The sequence below is a fragment of the Citrus clementina genome, unplaced genomic scaffold, assembly GCF_000493195.1.
Source record: "Citrus clementina cultivar Clemenules unplaced genomic scaffold, Citrus_clementina_v1.0 scaffold_3, whole genome shotgun sequence".
NCBI classification, from domain to species: Eukaryota; Viridiplantae; Streptophyta; class Magnoliopsida; order Sapindales; family Rutaceae; genus Citrus; species Citrus x clementina.
Window position 1 is genome coordinate 50,644,760 of NW_006262339.1, and position 19,324 is coordinate 50,664,083.

The 19,324-nt window shown below is 32.9% G+C and overlaps 3 protein-coding genes across 3 annotated transcripts; 2 read left to right on the forward strand and 1 right to left on the reverse strand.

Moving 5' to 3' along the window:
* Positions 1 to 247: 247 nt before the first annotated feature.
* Positions 248 to 4,764, forward strand: LOC18048349 (ELMO domain-containing protein C). Its single transcript, XM_006445381.2, has 10 exons — positions 248 to 810; positions 919 to 1,062; positions 1,710 to 1,819; positions 2,094 to 2,162; positions 2,408 to 2,523; positions 2,624 to 2,678; positions 3,233 to 3,353; positions 3,732 to 3,779; positions 3,891 to 3,985; positions 4,180 to 4,764. The coding sequence occupies exons 2-10, from the start codon at positions 978 to 980 to the stop codon at positions 4,279 to 4,281; spliced, it is 801 nt and encodes a 266-aa protein (XP_006445444.1). The 5' UTR covers positions 248 to 810; positions 919 to 977; the 3' UTR covers positions 4,282 to 4,764.
* A 911-nt stretch (positions 4,765 to 5,675) lies between these two features.
* On the reverse strand, positions 5,676 to 7,075 carry LOC112100387 (nucleoside diphosphate kinase 1). The gene is made up of 4 exons (XM_024189810.1): positions 6,872 to 7,075; positions 6,609 to 6,657; positions 6,165 to 6,396; positions 5,676 to 6,040 (listed from the first exon to the last, which is right to left on the reverse strand). Exons 1-4 carry the CDS (start codon positions 6,920 to 6,922, stop codon positions 5,926 to 5,928), a joined length of 447 nt encoding a protein of 148 aa, XP_024045578.1. The 5' UTR covers positions 6,923 to 7,075; the 3' UTR covers positions 5,676 to 5,925.
* Positions 7,076 to 16,554: 9,479 nt separating this feature from the next.
* LOC18048350 (probable WRKY transcription factor 12) lies at positions 16,555 to 18,889 on the forward strand. Its single transcript, XM_006445382.2, has 4 exons — positions 16,555 to 17,011; positions 17,129 to 17,208; positions 17,614 to 17,781; positions 18,698 to 18,889. The coding sequence occupies exons 1-4, from the start codon at positions 16,697 to 16,699 to the stop codon at positions 18,858 to 18,860; spliced, it is 726 nt and encodes a 241-aa protein (XP_006445445.1). The 5' UTR covers positions 16,555 to 16,696; the 3' UTR covers positions 18,861 to 18,889.
* The last annotated feature ends 435 nt before the right edge of the window (positions 18,890 to 19,324 follow it).

A 19,324-nucleotide genomic window follows, 5' to 3' on the forward strand; every position in this document is an offset into this window, starting at 1 on the left:
AAAATCCACTAATTTCAACAATATTATTTCAAAAATCTTAATAAATTAATGACAATATTTCCTCTCAATCTAAGAATGAACTTGAAGATATACAAAATGACTAAATTACGCCCAACAGTTACTTCACAGTGGAGTGGGTGCCCAGCAACCAACGGCCTTTTCCCGCACTGCGCCCGTTATCTTCAAACGACATGAATCACCATCATCATTCGATTAAATTGGCAATACGTAAGCGCTAACCCAAAAAATCCTAAATCCTTTTTCCAAAACAAATAATAAATAACAATAATTAATGTGAGCTATAAAAAGATTCAACTTCCAAAAGGCATTACCTAATTAATAAATGCCATTTCGTAATCTCCGATTCGCTTTTCTCTAAATCGGCCCCACCGTTCCCCCAACGAAACCCGCCAACAAGGCAACACCACCGGTCCACCACCACCACCACCTTACGAGCCAAAAAAGAAAGGGAAAAGAAAAAGTTGTATTTCTCTGGAAGTTGTAACTTCTCTCTCTCTCTCTCATCTAATTGACACCTTATTTGTAGATCTCGAAACCCTAGCTTTATCGTTTAAAGATTCTTCCAAGAACCAGTCCACTCTTTTAACCGAGCTCCATTTTTTCCGCTGCCAGTTGTTTACAGAGCTGACTTTAATTGAACTCATTTTAGTATTTCTTTCTTTCTCTTTTCTATCTACGAATATTCTGGAATCTTCTGTGATTTCGGAGTGAGTCACTGCTATTACCGATCCGGTTCGATACTGATTGTTCCTACATTTTCGGTTCCGGTTCGCTTTCGGCTGCCTTAAGGTACTGTTTGGATTCAGTTTTGTCTCTATTCTCTTATCCGAGAAAATTCGAACATGCGGTGTCGTTTTGATTAGAATCTGATTCCCTATGTGTGCGTGTGTTTGTTAGGGTTTGTGAATTGGAGATGATGATGTGGATGACATAGAGAGAGGAGAGAAGAGAGAGAGATGGATGAAAGAGGAGGTTCTTTTGTCGCTGTGAGGAGAATTTCTCAAGGACTGGACAGAGGGAATACTTGCCATTCAACTTCTGGTAACTTTCACTCTCTCAGTTTCTCTATTAACACAATAATTGTTCTAATTCACACTGAAGTGATTTTTCTTTTTCTTCTATTTGAATTGATTGAATTTTGGATCTGGAGGTTAACTCAGTGTATGCTTAGCTTCGAAAGCTTCTTCTTCATGTTTTCGGAGATTCAAATTTGTTGTGGTGGGTGAGCTTGTTGTAAAATACTAATTTCTATTTTTGAATTATTGTTTTTTTGTTGTTAGGTTAATATGTAATTCCGAAGATGGTGAAATTTGGCAACTGCAAATTTCTTATTGAAATATTTGATTACAAACATGTCACCTGTGTTTCTACTCATTAAACTCTGTTCAGTATTTCTTAATTTGATAAGCATTACTTTTCATGCTGCTTCAATTTGCTTTTAAATTTTTATGAACGTTTAAGTTTGTGTGGATCTTCTTCATTATGATTTCTGCTTGTTGATTTCTTTGGAAATTCTGAAAATCCTTATGCTTGAAAAACATACTCTGTGGATACTATTTTGCGACATGGAAATTCTATAAATATCATTGTAAATAAATGATGAACTTGAGGAGAGATGATAGCTCGCACTTTGCAGTTGAAGGTCTAAGTGGTCCATTTTCATGAGCAGATGGTTTTATTTGTTACAGCTGAGGTTGTCGCAGGATCAGCTGCGTGGCTGGGTCGAGGTCTTTCTTGTGTTTGTGCACAGAGGAGAGAGAGTGATCCTCGTCCTTCATTTGATTTAACCCCTGCTCAGGTAACCTTTATTTATTTATTTTGGGGTGGAGGTGGTGGTGGGATTTGAATTTGCAAACAGAGTAGAGAGTGATCCTCATGTCTTCTTTTACTGTTTTCCTTTCTATCTTGTGCTAGAAAATGCTCTTCAGTTCTCTGCAATTAATGTCCAAGTACTAAAAAGGAAGCAGACTTGTATCATCAATTTTCTTTTGGGTCCCATCTGTCTCAATTTTGATTTTTAGTCAAATATCACTGATGTAAATATGTTTAATTTCCACTTTTGGTGCTGTCAGGAGGAATGCTTGCAGAGGCTGCAGCTTCGTATAGATGTTGCCTACGACAGTTCAATTCCTGAGCACCGGGTAAATATCTCTTGATTCCATCAGCTCTATAGACTTAATGTTAGAAGTGTTTAATTTCTTTCCACGGAATACCATGGTCCTAGGCTTGTCATCATTATAACCCTTGTTCATTTTCTTTATTTTGGAAAAGGAATTTATTTATCATTAGGTGATCAGTTGTTGCTGTATAAAACTGCTAGTCTTATTCATATCAGAGAAAGAAGCTTCTATTCTCACTGTTGTATGCTACCATTGCTCCACTGTAGGAAGCTCTGAGGGCCTTGTGGAATGCTGCTTTTCCAGATGAAGAGCTTCGTGATTTAATATCTGAGCAGTGGAAGGAAATGGGTTGGCAAGGAAAAGATCCATCAACAGATTTTAGGTAGATTGGTAGTATTCCATCGTTATCTATTTCTTGCCCTAATTCTGTGTTCCCATCAAATTTTTACTGGTAATGTTTTTTGTATTTGGATGTCTTGCAGGGGTGGTGGTTTCATATCTTTGGAGAATTTGTTGTACCTTGCTAGAAATTTTCCGGTATTTTTTTTACTTGTGCTGTCTCTCACCCCATTTGTTTTTCTGCTAGAAATATCTTGTGTGCTACATGTTTCATTACAAATTTGATGTTTAGAAATTGATAAAAAAGTTCTAATAAAAATTTGTTTGGTCACTTCTTCTGGAATTCTAGTATGATGGTGTATAATTTCAAATATTTAGGTTTGGAGGAAAAAAAGGTACAATATATAAATGTATAAATATAGAAGACAATAATGGGATCATGTACGGAATAAGTTGAACAGCTTGTTCAAAATAATCTTTAAGAATGTTGGTGCCTAGAATACATCTGTCATCCCCCTAGTTGGTCGGTTTGCAAGCCTGAGGGATAAAGCTGGTTCCTGTTCAAATGCTTAATACCTTTGTCTTAGGTACCGGCAGAAGTAGATATGTACAGGCATTTGTGTGATAGAGATGTTTGTGTGTTTGATTATTTTACTTTCAGTTTTAACCCTGTACCTTTATTTTCTTCATTTTATTTTTGAAGTTTGTCTGGTTAATAATAAACTGTGCATATGATACTGGTAATTCTCCAGAAGTCCTTCCAGGATCTTCTGCGAAAGCAGGAAGGTGATCGGTCAGTGTGGGAATACCCATTCGCTGTAGCTGGTGTAAACATCACATTCATGCTCATTCAGATGCTTGATCTTGAAGCAGGTGCATAGTATTTCTTTTTAGTTTTCCCCTTCAAGCCCTCTCTTCTTCTCCTTATTCTTCTCTTTTTAATTTATAAACCTATATTAAGAGAAATTCTGTTGCTGAGAATCTGAAAGAAGCATCACAAACTGCAGCTTTTTTTTTTTTAATCATTTATAACTGGTGCTGCTTCTATCTAGCACATGGGTCTGCTAGAAGTCCAGTTCTGTGTTTTTCAAAACTTGTCTGTATGACTATGTTCCAAGATATCAGTTCAGTTTTTAGAATATTGCATTCTGTTCTCCTTTTTTCAGTTATGTTGGTAGGCCTGTGGAAGAATTTATTTTTTTTGATATAATGATGATTTTTATAAATTAACAGCATGCTTTAACTTTACAGTCAAACCACGAACAATGGTGGGAGCAACATTTTTGAAGTTTCTTTCAGGTAATGTCAAAATACTTGAGTTCTCACAAAATCTGGAGTTGATCCACCATGTAAAGTTTGTTGCAGTCGGTACTCCCTATGACCTGTAACATTTTTGCTCTTATGCTGCAGAAAATGAATCAGCGTTTGATCTTCTCTATTGCATTACATTCAAGCTGATGGATCATCAATGGCTTGCAATGCGAGCATCATACATGGATTTTAATGTACGTGTCCCTTCTACTTGCTAGTTCCCTGTGTGATTATTAATTTCAATACTGAAAATTGATATATCAACCATCTTTAGGTTGTGAACAGATAAAGTCATTTATTTATATTAACAAAAAATTATCCGGTTGTCACTTTTCATCAGCTGTCTATTTCACTAGATGTATGTTCTCTGATATTCTTTTCTTTGCAGACGGTAATGAAATCCACACGCCGACAACTGGAAAGGGAGCTTTTACTTGAAGATGTAACTCGGCTGGAAGATTTGCCCTCCTACAGCCTTCTTTCTCGATAGAATAGCTGTTCCAAAAGCTAAAAAATGGGCTTGTAGCGGCAAGATGCATGCTATCGTGTGGGCGCGTTCTCCTTTGATCTCATAACTAAATGGTGCTTTGTACATGATATGGTTCCTACTTCCTTTTATAAAACTCATCTCAAAGCCATGCTTGTGCATTTTCCACTTGATTCTTCTAGGAAAGTGTTGATTTTCGCAAGTTTTCTGTATCCGGAAAAAAGGGGATTATTGAGTTTGTAAGGTTGAGACTAGTGTGTAGAATGATTTGTTGCTTTCATGTGCGGACGGCTCCCAACTCCGTGGTTCTTGTGGAAAATTATTTCCCTTGGCATGATAACCTCAAATAATGTAGGCAGGCCCAGTAAGTAAGGTGAACGGCCTTTTTGGTTCAAATTTCACCACTTGTAAAAGAATGCAAGTTCAGATGAATTTTATTACTCCATTTCATTCCAGGTTCACAATGCCAAGTTTCCTGTTTCCCCACTCAATGTTGCTTGATTTGATTTATGAAAAGTGTATTTTCTATGATGCTGGTTAGAGTTTTAGCGCATCAGGTGCGTTTTTTTTTTTTTTTTGGGCGTGGGGCGGGGTGGGAGGCGCTGAGGTGGTTAAGATACAATCACATGCAACCCAAGAATTGTATCTGATAACATCAAATAAGTCTTCCAGTTCTTGAATGCCAACTTGCACGTCTAATCTTTTATAAATATTACGTTTCAAAATCTTTATAAAAATAATACGAATCTAATAAGGTATCGCAAATAGCAAAATCTAGTAGGGTCTAATAGGACGTGTTGAAATAGATTTGATGATTTTACATTTCACTTAATAATAACTTGTCTAATTAAGGTAGCATCTATTTTTTTTTTTTTGTCAAAGATATGAGAATTTATATTTGTTTTGTTTTGTTTTATTAAATATCCAAATATAAGTGACATTTTTTATTTTTATAAACAAAAAACATTTTAAACATGATTATTTAACATTTACATCTTTATAAATCAAAGAAAAAAAATTAAATTTTATAGTTGAGAAAATAAGTATGTTTTATAAAAATATTATTAGAATATAATAATTATTTCTCACTTAAACCTTTTCCCATTAATAGAAAAATCAGGTGTAAATATCTGAAAATCAAAATAAAAGTTACCAAAAACAAACAAGTAAATTTTTAAAAAAATTAATAAAATTTCAAATTTCATACATTTCACAAATAAGCCTTAAATTCTCTTCACTGGTTTGTAATTCAGCCATATTAAAAATAACTTTGTCTATTTTGTTCCCAGTAACCTAAAACACTGCCTCAAAACACTCATTAACCCATCCAAGACAGAACTAGTTCAATCAATCAATACATTTTGACAACCTGATAAAAGATGTCATCAACAAAAACATAAAAAGTGCAACCATCATGTGCTAACCATTAACAAACTCAATTCATAATACAGTCAACAAAAAAGCTTAAATATTGTATATGGCAACCACAAGAATGAAAGCAGCCAACATAACCAGGATTGGTCTCAATTTAACTCAATACTTCATAACAGTTCACCAACAAGGAGTAACCATAAATAAGGAAATAGGGATAGGGATAGGGATAAGTCTAACTGCAGGAACAATTAGGCTCCTCAACCAAACATTAGTTTACTCATAGATCCAAGGGTGAAGGCTGCTCTGCCAGTTAATAGGGCCATCAGGGAACCACAAGGCGATTTCTTTCTGGGCACTCTCAACTGAGTCACTTCCATGGATGATATTCCTGCAAAGAGAATACTCAGGACATAAAATATTTTAACATCCAAATGCTAAGCTCATTGATAATTTAACTTGCTTCGAATTAATCAATAACCACAAATGAAAGAAGCGCTAATTTAATAAATAACCTGCCCGTCACGATAGCCAAATCACCACGGATGGTTCCAGGAGCAGACTGCGCAGGGTTGGTGGCTCCAATAATAGTGCGGCCAGTCTTAACAACACCTTCACCCTCCCAAATCATAGCAACAACAGGACCAGAGGTAATGTACTCAATCAGAGAACCAAAGAAAGGCTTCGATGACAAATCCTCATAGTGCTTCTCAGCAAAAGGGCGGTCCACAGTCATAAGCTTCAAACCTTTATTCAAATAAACACATAATAAATTCAGCAATAAGAGAAACAGAGCCAATAAGAGATGATTCAGTTTCAGTAAATTAGGTCTGAATTATATATAAACAATTCAGCAAAGTGTGGCTGAGAAAAATTGGCACGTTGAATGCTTCAATACAATAATTTGGATCAATACAAAAACAATATAACATTCACATAAAATAGAGATTGGCAATTACCCTTCAAGGAGAAACCCTTCTTCTCAAATCTGATGATGATTTCACCAACCTAAAACATATAAATCAATTCAGAAAAATAAACAATATATCTAAATCAAATAAAAGGATAGTCCAAAATGAAACTCAATTTAGATACAACAATAAGTTATTTCAGTTTAATAACAAATGACACCCCCCCCCCCCCCCCACCCCCCCCAGGCAAAAAAAAAAAAAAAACACACGAACAAATGAAAAATAAGAGAGAGTAAAAGTTGGAAACGTACAAGGCCTCTTTGGACCCCATCGGGCTTGATCATGATGAAAGTTTGTTCCATTTCTTTGAGATTCAGAGAAACCAACTTGTTTTGAGAATTGAGTGAAATAGCACAGCACACATGCGAGAGAATGAGCTTGCCGTTTTGCAAGTGAGTATATATGTAAAGAAACGCTGAATCGTAACCCTAATCACTAATCACTAACGAATATTCGCCTTTGTAGCGTCGGTATTTTTGCACGAGCCCACACACACGTGCCTCCCACCTTAAGTTATTACTTTGTATTTTCAAACTTTTTGCCTTGACAATTAAATGAGGCTTTGTCCACCATCCCGAAAGCATCGTAATCGGTCGGGAATTTCGTGGGAATACTAATATTGGTACGTATATGTACTTGGTAGAGCGTATTTTAATTATCGACTTTTTTATTTGTGGTGGGTTTGAAAACAGATGCGGATCGGAGATTTTCTGATAAAAATAAAAGATACTCGCCTCCTCCTCCTCATATCCCCTCTCTATCTCTTTTTATTTTTTAACATCTACATACATTAGAAAAAAAAAAAAATCTTAATTATTTAATTCTAGATAGACATGCAGCATTTCATTCTAAAATATTTTACAAAATTGCTTTTAATTTTAGGTAAATATTAATTATAATTTGATGATTATTAAGTTCAACTTTAACTAATTCATGATTAAATATTAAGATCGAAAACAAAAGTTTCTCTTTTGACATTTCTTTATCCATCATTCGCTCCTGTTAGATAATTCTGATTTTAAACATTATTCTATCCTTATTTATTTTTACTATGACCATTTAGTATGGTCTATTAAATGTCAAGTCTATTAAAGTAGTACAATATCATATTGGATAGTTGTTTGGATTGCTAAGCTGCAAAATGCTAATAATTATGCTTTAGGATTTTAATTATTTACTTTATTATTTATTGATTTAGCTATTAATTTTCACTTTTTAAACATTTACAAAAATTAAATAGTCAATATCAAAATAGGTTTTGGGTATGAGTATTAGTATTTTATACCCATACCTGACCAGCCCAATCAATGGGTATGAAAAATTATATTTATACCTATTCTTTCTATATATATATATAGAAAATAGAGGTAAAATTAGACTCGATATTTGACTCTATTATAATGAGTTCTCATAACCTTATATTCATGGGGGTATTTGGCCGTCCCTAATTTACCTATGAATAAATATGTTCGTTTAATTTAGTTTAGTTTAATTATCTTTTAATGTTTACCTTTTAAATACAAAACAAAACATAAAAAATTATGTTCGAGTTTATTCATTCAACTTTAATATACTAACGTTTGTGATCATTTTGAATTAACCTTGTACTCAAATTAATTTGAGTGAAAATGTAATCCATTCAAACTAGATTCAGGAGTGAGGTGCTCGCAAGAGCCGAGGCACTTGCAAGAATAATCCAATTTAAGCCCATATAAGGGCTGCAGCTAGGACCACGATAGGCCGCTAAATGGGCTCAGAAACTTAAAATAGCTTCAATTGTAGGCCTAAAAGCAATGGACAAATTAAGGGTTGGGCCACAACATTTGTGGGCTTAGCTCGTGTTTGCATTCTCATCCGGTATGCATAATGAATCTGATGGGAGCGCAGGGGAATTCGGAGAGTAGAACTAATATAATCTGCTACACTGATCGATGACACTCAAACAAGAAAAGCTAACTAGATTATAACGTTTGACAACTAATTCTAAATTTTTTTATTACCATACATATATAGTTGCCGTAATTGTATACATATGAACAGATGATCAGAGATTCGGAGTATTGGATTCAAGCCTAAAAACAAACAACCCTTAAATTAATGTCTTTGATGACTGATAAAATAAGAGACGTTGAAGCCACAGGAGCCTTTTTTTCTTTCTTTTTTTTAAGGAAATTATTTATTGATATATTGTGAGTGTATATATGTAAAAAAAAATTTATGTGAAATTTAGACATTCAAACAAAGGTATTGTTAAAAGAAAATATTTCCATAACCATACGAGTGCTATGATGTCATATATTTATGATCAAAGAGTTGGTGGGGATTGTTTTTTTTTTTTTTTCTTTTTTCTTTTTTCATCATTTATAGTTGGTAAGGATTGTTAAGTCTTACCTGAAGTAACAAATCCTTCAAATTTGAAACCCAAATTGAAGAAACGAAACAGTAAACAGAATGGACAAGCTTGGAGACATGGTGGGACCAATCAAATATATGATGTATCACTCTATCATGATGATTTTTGCAAGACTTTTGAAGTTGATTGGAAATGCCATGATTGTTGCATGGAATTCTGCATATGTTGCCTTCGTCTACCTCTCTTATTGCTTCAAATTGTAATTTTATTTGGAGATTTATTTATTACACGTTTGAACTTTGCATTCTTTGATATCATGGAGTTGTCGGAATTGCAAGTTAACTCATCTCATTGCACAAGTGTGAAACGATTGTTTGGTTGTTTTTTTCTGTTGCTTTGTGTTTTCGGAATCACCAGTGATATCACTATTCTCTCTAACTTTCTTTAGCTAGCTAGGGTTCCATGGACTTCCTCATGGTCATGGATAGCTCTCTCCTTCATGCACATACGGACCATGTGCACGTACCAATGAATATTTACACATACATAATAAGTTTCAAATCATAATTAAATTAGGGTTTTGCACAAGTATGTAGTCAGAAATTTTGTTTAGTTTGGGCATGTCCAAAAATATATTATAATTTTAAAAATTCATAGAACAATAAATACTGCAATCACTATAATATTTATTCTTCTCAACAAGTGTTCATGTTTTTGAAATGATGTATGATAGTTTTATTATCAATGTGTGCTTAGGATAGCATATTGGTGATGGCAACATAATGGCAGAAACAATGGGTTAGTATCCAATGAGATTAGGTGATGTACCTAGGGTTTAATTTTATTACTTTTTTGGTTTTTAGCGTATGCTTATATATGTTAATTATTTTTCAGTATTGTGCAAAAAAAAAAAATTAAAAAGAAGAAAACGTTATTTTTCCGTATAATTTATGTTTGTCATTTGTTATTTATTAAGGGTAGGTAACACATTTTGTAAAATCAAAACATCAAATTAAACTCTAAAGAATTGGGCTTTTTTGAAAACATTTGTTAAAAACACTTCAAAATCAATTGGAAAATTTTCATAATTTCATTACTTAGATGGGGTATTTTACAAAATTCAAAGAAAATAAGTTTTTTTTTTTTTTTTTTTTTTTTGGGGGAAATCATACGTTGAAATTTTCCAAAAGCCAACTGGGTCCATGCCTCACCTGGCCCCTATACTTGATCCGCCCATGATTTTGAACAATTCACATTCATCACTACTTGTCACGCATTTTAATGGTACCATTGTTCTCTTACGTAGGAAGAGCTGATAAGGTGACAACCCACATGGCCGATCTCCTGAAGCGAGCTGTAGGTCGGTCCTATTACACAACTCCCTTTGCCAGGTTGGCGATTTTGTAACATATAATATTAGAGTCAATAATTCGTTTCGAATTTTATCTGTTTTATATTTTATCATTGTCTCTTATACAATAACTAGATCCTCTTAAACTTTTGGGGTGTAACAATTTCTCTATCAACAATTGTGCTACAGAGACTAGAGGCTTTATTTTATTTATGATACGGTGCTGATGAAATTGATGATGAAGATGGGAATATTTTAAAATACGAATTGTTTTCTGTTATTTTATTAATTATATTTTTCTTTCTTTATTTTTTTTAATTTTTTTTTTTGGATTGCAAAATGAAACAGTTAAATGTCTTTATTTTAATACTAATAATAATAATAATAATAATAAAAAAAAAAAGAAAAGAAAGAGATTAAGATCAAATTTTCAGTTGATGCTAGCAATGATATATAAAGAGTCATATCCGTCAGTTGCGCTGACAAGCCTGCAATCATTCATATATGCAGTGGCCATCAATAAATAGAAATGGCATCCAATCTGCAGGTTTCCTCCAAGAGCTAGCTATCGTACTTACATCCGGGCGATTCACGTGGGCTCTAATTATAATAACTTGGAGAAAAAATGATAACTAATTTTTATCAGTCTTATTATATTAACCTTCCATTCAGTATCAAAAAGTAATCAAATTTTAAAGGGGAAAAAAAAAAAAAAGGTTATCAAAATTTTCTGTGCTTCATTGTTCTCGCTGGCTTTCCGAGAGGTACATAAAAGACAGAAGCGTAATTAATTATTGGCAGAATATTTTCTCCTCCTCGTTGTCGTGTACACATCAAACCCAATTATTATTATTATTATTATTATTATTAATTATATCTATGAATGCACGGGTTAAGATAAAATTAATTTGTAAACTTTAAGATTGGAATAAATTTGATGATATTTTGGGGACAGGGCTTGACGACCATTGACCATTTGTAAGGCACACGCGTGTTTATTTGAGATTTGATGATGACCAGGAGGGCCGGCCGGCCGGCCGGCGAGAATATTCTTTCGATTTATAATGATGAAGTTGCAACTGCAACTGTGCATGGGGCAACTTCTGGTTAATGAATTTCAAGCCGTTAATTATGACTTATGAAATATTTTTTGAGCGGGAGCGAGGTTCGATCCCCAACTTGTTAATTGCTACCGTTACTTTTTAAGTGTCCAGCTTTTGTTAGAGTTTCTAATTACCACGTTAACCTACAAGCTTAATTAATGAGCTTATTATAGTGGTTAAAGGCCTAATTCTAAACAGCGATATTTAGACTTTGCTGGACGACACAATTCAATCACCGAGTTAATAATAACAAGAAGCTACCTTTTAAGTATAGTCCATATTACTCAGTATCTCTTGACTTAATTTTGAAGAAATTAAAGATCTTGAAAAGAAATTAGAGGGAGACAAGCGTATATACACATAATCTTCATATATATCTTTTGTTATATATTCTACCTTTTGCAGCTTCTTTATCCATCAGCCAGCCGCATGTTCCTCCTAAGAGATTAGAAAGAGACGTAAAAAGAGAAAAAGGGTTGGCCGACCAACGAATACGTTAATACTTTCAAATTCTTCGCATCAAACAGTTCGTGAAAACGATGGCTTCAATTCTTCGAACGACCGACTTTAATTAACAAGTACATAATTAATGCTCATAACCTTTTTTTTTTTTTTTAATTACCACTTATAATTTTTCCTAGATCTATTAAATTTTCTAGTGGTGGCCATCATCATCATCCCCCAATTCCTATCACTCTGACTTCGAGATCTTCAAATGGGTAATATTATGGCAAAATTCAGCAAATTTATTTTTAAGTTTACCAATCTTTCTTTCATTTTCATTGTTAATTCTTCGAAATTGTTTCTTGAATTTTCTTTAAACACGCTCTTTTTAAAAATCCAACACTTATCGTCATATGCTCAGCGTTGCCAACAATATGTTGGATATAGCCACATAGGACTCTTCTTCTTAAGCCCTGCTTAGTGCATCTTTTCAAGTATAACTTTTATTAATAGAGTTTTTATAAAAAAAAAAAAAATTAGTTGTTTGGTTATCAATAAAAATTTTTATTAAAAATTTATGAAATTACTTTAATAGAATTTTTTTAAGTTATATTATAAAAAAATAAAATAATATTGTCAAATAAGTAGAGGATATTTTAGATATTTTAATATTTAAAAAAATCTTTTCAACCTCAACTCCCCAAAGCTCAAAATTTGAGTTTTTGCTAGTAAAGGCAAAATAAGTTATTTAAGCTTTAAAAGCTCTATTAGAAAAACAACTAAACAACAACAAAAATTATGATAAAAACTTATGGGATTAAATAAGTGCTTATGACCATTAAATAAGTCATATCAAATATATACTTAGTAATAATTCTATAAGTTTTTTCCCTTCTATATTAAATCTATGAGAAGATTAGAAGAATGTGAAGATTTTTTTCCTTTTTCCTTTTTCATTTTTTTCCGCATATAGTAGAACGTGAATATTAAAATAGAGAGTAAATCTTAAAATAAATAAAATAATGTGTGTGTGTGTGTGTATTATAATATAGTACCACATGTCAGTTATAGGCTGGCTAGAAGCACTCAAAATTTTTTCTTGTTCGTTATAATATATTTAAAATTTTAACATCTTGCATGTCACATTTGTTTGAATTTTATATTTTTTTTTAAATATTAGATTCAATAGTTACAAAAATAATGACATAGGTATTTTGATTTTTTTAAAAAATATTTAGACGAATTGAATAATTAATTCAAACTATAAGGAAAAAAGATTTATTTTACCTTTGCAATCCAATAAAAAGGGTATATAACAGGTTAGGTCAAAATTGAAATCTTTGAACTTTTGGATTTATCATCGGTAAAGAAATTGAATTATTGTCCTTATACTAAGATTTATGCTAACAAATTCAAACGTGACCTTAAAAATTGTGATATGAAACAAAAGAAAACATGAAAGTTGAGATCTGATAAAGTTGATAAATATGAGTCGGCTATGTAGCAGTAGCAAGTTGAAATTGTCCGTGCGCTGGACCAAAAAGTCAAGCCAAGTAATCTAAAGGTATGTTTTCAGCTTCAGCATAACTTTGAAAATATATCACCTTAATGATAAAGCTAGGGTTTCGTTACGAAACAGACATTCTGGTAAAAATTTGCAAGAGAGAGAGAGAGAGAGAGAGAGAGAGGATGTGATTACTGAGGGGCAGAGATAATTTTTCGGTTCAAATGTTGTTGTTGTGGGGGAAGTTGTGGATGTCTTTTCATGGTGAGAGATAAAGGAATAAAGGCAGAAAAGAACTGTGGATGAAGTTACAAGTGAGAGTAAGTGGAAGGCTGGGGAGGATAGCAGAGAAAAATATAATTATGTGGGACTGGGGCGATAGCTAGTGTTATCATTGAATTCTTTTTTTTTTTTCTTTTCTGCAGAAAAAAAGCGTGGCCCAATTGACAAGTTCATTATTATTCATTTGTGTATTATATTGGAATTTGATTTGGCACCATTTCTTTTTCTATCTTTCAACCGCCTTCGACACTTTGACATGGATGGAAGGTTTGATGTTTCCTACTACTCATTGCCCTCAAGACTCTCGACTCTCGACTCTCTCTCTCTCTCTATTCTTCCTCTTTTTTTTTTTTTTTACTTTATTCACTAATTTTTGTTGTTGCTGTACTAATTATGGATTTTTTTTATAATATCAATTTGATTACAAGACGGAGTAAATACATTAATAGAATCCTACAACTCAAATAAATAACATATTTCAATTCTCACTTTTCATTGTAAATTCAACCTATTTTCAAATTCGACTCGTTCATATTCCTACTTATTTCAATTTTAAGTTAATAAAAACACCCTACACACACATGTATAGACATATATTCTCGGGCATGGATGTCCTTTTTTTTTCATGCGAACATGTTATTAAGCCAAAGGGTTTGATATAGTCGGTGCTTAATTCACTATAAAACCTTATAGTTTAATATATTGTTTTATATCGTGTCCACATAAGAAAAAAAAATGAGGGCAACTAAACTTGAGAAGTACTATATATATACACACACACAAAAATCCATACACCTCTTCTTTCTCAAGAAGAGGTCAGCCTAATTGGACTATCATAAGATCATTTGAGGATAATTCTATGATTCTTTATATAAAGTATTTTCCAAATTTATAGTGAGAAAGATACGACTAGTGTGTGGGGGTTAGATTTGGATTCAGTGTTGAGCTGATTTGTGCTTAATTTTTCATAATTTCTATCATATGTGCATGTATAGTAAAATACAATCAAGATTTAATGAGTTTTATATTCTTATTTAATAACTATCAATTATATCTTTTTAAAAGATTAACGAAAAGAACAGTTCAACAATGAATCCAAATCCGCGTAATGTGACTGTAGTATAATTCTATAATTTTTTAGCTAAGATTGATCGTAATTATCTCCACATTCTCCCACACGTTCTAAGAAAATTCTATGAATAATGCTTGGTTAAATTAATCCAAAAAAAAGTTATTAACCATTCACTTTGAGTAAAGAGGATAGCCAACTGCTCGCACATTACGGGAAATTAGTTTCAGCACAGAATGCGCTAATATTTTTATTGAACAAACTGATGATCAATTACTTAATTCATTTCATTACGGAATTATTTTTTTTAATGGTAATATTAAAATTAGTTTTAATCTATATCTCTTTTAAGATTTAAATTTAAATGATCAATTAATTACTAAAAACAACTCGATCTGGACACTCCAACTAAGTTAATTGTGTAACTCATTTCACTAATTGTGAAAAACGAAAAAAAAAAAAAAAACATATTGACGGTGGCTTTCATTAGATGGCGAAAGACAAAAAGGAAAGGATTAAGGAGCTCTATATAATTTTGTACTCTTTATTATCCAAGATTTACAGCTTTCGCTGTTCTAAAAGTTTGATCTACTGTGAAACTCGATTATCCAAGATTTTGAATCACTGGCATTGTCAGGAATATGTATGTCATCATCAGGATGTTCTAGTGCAATTATATAAGATTAATTTCGGGATGTGATCAACTTACATTATATCTAATATAAAAATTAAACTCAATAACTCATGGTATACATTGATAATCAATCAATACGTAGCTTACATCCAAGGTAAAATTTATACGCAATAATTTAGGACATATTAACAATCAAACGACATTTTTAAGTTTTTGGGGACTATCTTTGAGTTGATGTATAAGGTACAAAATTTAAAAATCATTTGGATTATGAATTGTGTGAAAATGTATCAAGGGCTAACAATGAATTAATGTTTGTCATCGTTAATGATGGCGCAAATTGCGTGTTAATAAATTTGACATTTATGGGAAATGGAGTACTCTCGTCTAATTAGATTAGGAAAACATGGAAATACAATTGCCAAACGTGTTGATTTTGTTGAAAATCATAAAAATGCAATTCACTATATATTAAAGCACATCATGAAAGTTCAATAACTATCATGATTGGTAGATTTTAAAATAAATATGTATATAGTATATAGATAACATTTTATTAGGCAATGGATCTCATAAATGTTGAGTGACGTCCTATACATACAAAATTTTGCTATATGCGTATAGTAATAATAATAATTTCTTCATATATTGGTACTTTTGCACACAACCACATATTTCGCAGTGATAGTAGTAAATTCGTAGAAGAGCCATTGGGCCAAATAGTAAATAGCTGACTTCCTTGTAATGGATGGCAGCTAGTAGAAAATCACTCGGGCAGGCTCTTGGGTCATATATTAGTAGCATTGTAATTGCAAATAAAAAATTAAAAAAAAAAGGGAAAAAAAATCTGAAGAGGAGAGAGTCGAGAGCCGCCATATCTCTAGACAAATACTGTATCCTTCTGTACCGTATAGGAAGAAGTAGAAGCCTCTGAGATGAGGAAGGAATAATAAATAAATTAATTGATTAATTCCCAGGAAGGTTTCCATTCAGTCTGATGATGCTACTAATTGCTTGACCATTAGTCCCGTTCCGCGTGTGAAAGTAAAACACAGCAACGACTATAAGTTACGCGCACAACGCATATAATATATACATATATATAAATGTCGACGCCAACCAACAGTATTTAATTTCTTACAGAGCTCGAATCTGGAATATATGCATCCGTATGCATATATTGTTGTACGGATCGGATCATCATCGACGACGACTCCACTGTCCAGTTGCAAGTGTAGCAAGAAAAAAAAAATAGAAATCAAACACAACAGCTAGCAGCTAGCAAACTTATTAAATTTCGGTGTTAGCTTAGCCTTAGCCTTTGCTAGGGTTTTTAATGGAAGGAGAAAAATCGTCAGCAGGTGCAGGTGTAGGTATACCAAACTACGAGGTACAAGCTTCGTTCACAACGGCTGAGGCTGAGGCTGCCGCTGCGGCTGCGGCTGCACAAGGGATGGGATCATTTGTTCATGATTTCGATGAAAATCATGAGCATCAGGTCTTAAGTTTCATGGGCGCTCCTCCTTCTAACTCCCACTCACACTACTCTTCTCCCATATCTCTTCACCCTCTTATCATTAATAGCCGCCACTCCACCGAAAACTCTGCCCTAGGGTTTACTCATACTAGTAATCACGACCATCATCATCAGGTGGTTTATTTGTTTGATCATTACTTTGCTTGCTTCTGCTTCCTAATTAATTAAATTTATACAATTGTTATTTGATTGCTTTTGTATTTTGGTTCTTTAATAATGGAAATTTCGCAGGTAGGGCCATTGAATCCAAGGGCTGTTAACAACGAAAATTGCACCAGTAATCATGCTAGCGACGAAGGCCACAATTCATGGTACATAGATATATCTCCTTATTAATTTCTTTTATACATATTTATACTCCCCCCCCCCCCTCTTCTTCTTAATTTAATTTCCACGGATCTAATTTCTTTCTTCTTTATATGTATATATGTATGTGTGTATGTGTGTCTCTGTCTCTGTGTGTGTGTCTGGGAGAGATGTTGCTTCGGTGCTGTCATATATATATTCATCATCTTTTCTAATATAGTCTCTCTCTCTCTATAGTTCATAATATATATATATATAGTGGGTTCTGATTCTGAAGATGCAAGTCCTTGATACACATTGATAGCAAAATCCACATATATATGTCTATATATATCAATAGATGACTGATCTAACTTTATGCTAATTAATTATAAAGCAAATTAACTAAAAACCATAGCCTGAGCTTTCAGGTGGAGGAGCTCATCATCGTCAGAGAAAATCAATAAGGTGAAGGCAAGAAGAAAGCTTAGAGAACCAAGGTTTTGTTTCCAAACAAGGAGTGATGTGGATGTGCTTGATGACGGTTACAAATGGAGAAAATATGGCCAAAAGATCGTGAAAAATAGCCTTCATCCCAGGTACTTACAATTACTTTTAATATCCATTCAATATTTCATTCCATCACTTTTTCATTCATTATGAATCAACACCTATTATCCGTCTCTAATTTTAAGTCTATACATATGTAAATTGTTTCAGAATTAATATCAAAACAAGATAATAGAGAATATTTTTGGTACACTGTCTTCGCCATTTAGGCTTGTTTTAATCATTGAAGCAAAGAAAAAGGACTTTGCAGGTGCTGGGTGCTGCTTTTGTTCAGGCATATATTTCTTTTCTTTAACAGTTGGTGGAACACGTACATCCATAGGATATAGGTTGATTTTGCCTTCTTCAGATTTAAGTATACCATAATATGTCTCAAATCTTGGCTTTTGGTCTTTTAACTTTTTGATGTAAGATCTTAGAAACAACTTAAGAATTGCATTAACATACAATTTTTATTCTACGTACCCAATATGTAGTCTTATTGCATAAACACCGTGATTAATTTTGATAAAATTGAAACCGTCAATTCATGAAGACATTCAATCGAGTAAAGACTTAATAAGAAGAGTCCAGTGCGTAATGAACTTTCATAAATGCTGTTACAGACTCAAGTAGTTAATTGATGTGTCAAATACAAAAAATGTACTAGTTTCATATGAACATTATTATATCTAAAATGAAACATTTGTAACGTTTTGCATGCATGGGGGCATGCTTAATGGTACAAGAAATACAGCCATATTCTAAGATTGACATTTTGAGGACCTCATAGCTGGTTATGAGCTGATTGAAAGCTATTATCAAACGAACTATCATTATAATTTGTGCAAATTTTCTTTTCTGCAAAGCTTGGTATTGTCATAATTAACCAATTAATTAATTAATTTGAAAAAAAATGCTTAATAATATTGGTCTCATTGATTCTTCGGATCTAATTAATTGCAGGAGTTATTATCGTTGTACACACAATAACTGTCGAGTGAAGAAGAGGGTTGAACGATTATCAGAAGATTGTCGAATGGTGATAACTACTTATGAAGGTAGACACAACCACTCTCCTTGTGATGACTCAAATTCATCCGATCACGAATGCTTTGCCCACTTTTAATTAGCAGCAGCTATCTGGCTTAATCTTCAGTGAACGTAATTATCATTGTTGTAATGGTTAATTATATATATATAATTTAATTAGTGCGACAATCTTAATTTGTTTCCAAGTACATCTGGGATTTCCTCCATGTATTATATATGATTCTCCTTCGAGATTAATCCACCTGGAATGAATTAGAGTGCTTTCACTGTCACTTAGTCTTTGTAGCGATCATAATAGTTTGAACTAGAGTTTGTGAAGTATATATGTTGATAAATATGAAGTATAAACAACGAGTGATGCTGGAATAAAACTTACCAGTAACGTCAAAATACCAAAAACATATCCCCACTTGGTTGATTTTGCATGTTTACATAATTCTTTGAATTCAACAAATAGACATACAATTATCCATTTTGAATTCCAATAGATACGTGTGTGTGTGTGTGTGTGTGTTTAAATACAGTATACATACAGATAAA

Bases quoted from the DNA above. Each gene is read 5' to 3' on its own strand.
- LOC18048349 (XM_006445381.2), top strand. From the start codon at position 978: ATGGATGAAAGAGGAGGTTCTTTTGTCGCTGTGAGGAGAATTTCTCAA. The intron at 1,063-1,709 runs GTAACTTTCACT...TATTTGTTACAG, and splicing joins TACTTGCCATTCAACTTCTG to CTGAGGTTGTCGCAGGATCA. The intron at 2,524-2,623 runs GTAGATTGGTAG...GATGTCTTGCAG, and splicing joins GATCCATCAACAGATTTTAG to GGGTGGTGGTTTCATATCTT.
- LOC112100387 (XM_024189810.1), bottom strand. From the start codon at position 6,922: ATGGAACAAACTTTCATCATGATCAAGCCCGATGGGGTCCAAAGAGGC. The intron at 6,658-6,871 runs GTACGTTTCCAA...TATATGTTTTAG, and splicing joins ATGGGGTCCAAAGAGGCCTT to GTTGGTGAAATCATCATCAG. The intron at 6,041-6,164 runs GTTATTTATTAA...TTCTCTTTGCAG, and splicing joins TTGGCTATCGTGACGGGCAG to GAATATCATCCATGGAAGTG.
- LOC18048350 (XM_006445382.2), top strand. From the start codon at position 16,697: ATGGAAGGAGAAAAATCGTCAGCAGGTGCAGGTGTAGGTATACCAAAC. The intron at 17,012-17,128 runs GTGGTTTATTTG...GAAATTTCGCAG, and splicing joins ATCACGACCATCATCATCAG to GTAGGGCCATTGAATCCAAG. The intron at 17,782-18,697 runs GTACTTACAATT...AATTAATTGCAG, and splicing joins AAAAATAGCCTTCATCCCAG to GAGTTATTATCGTTGTACAC.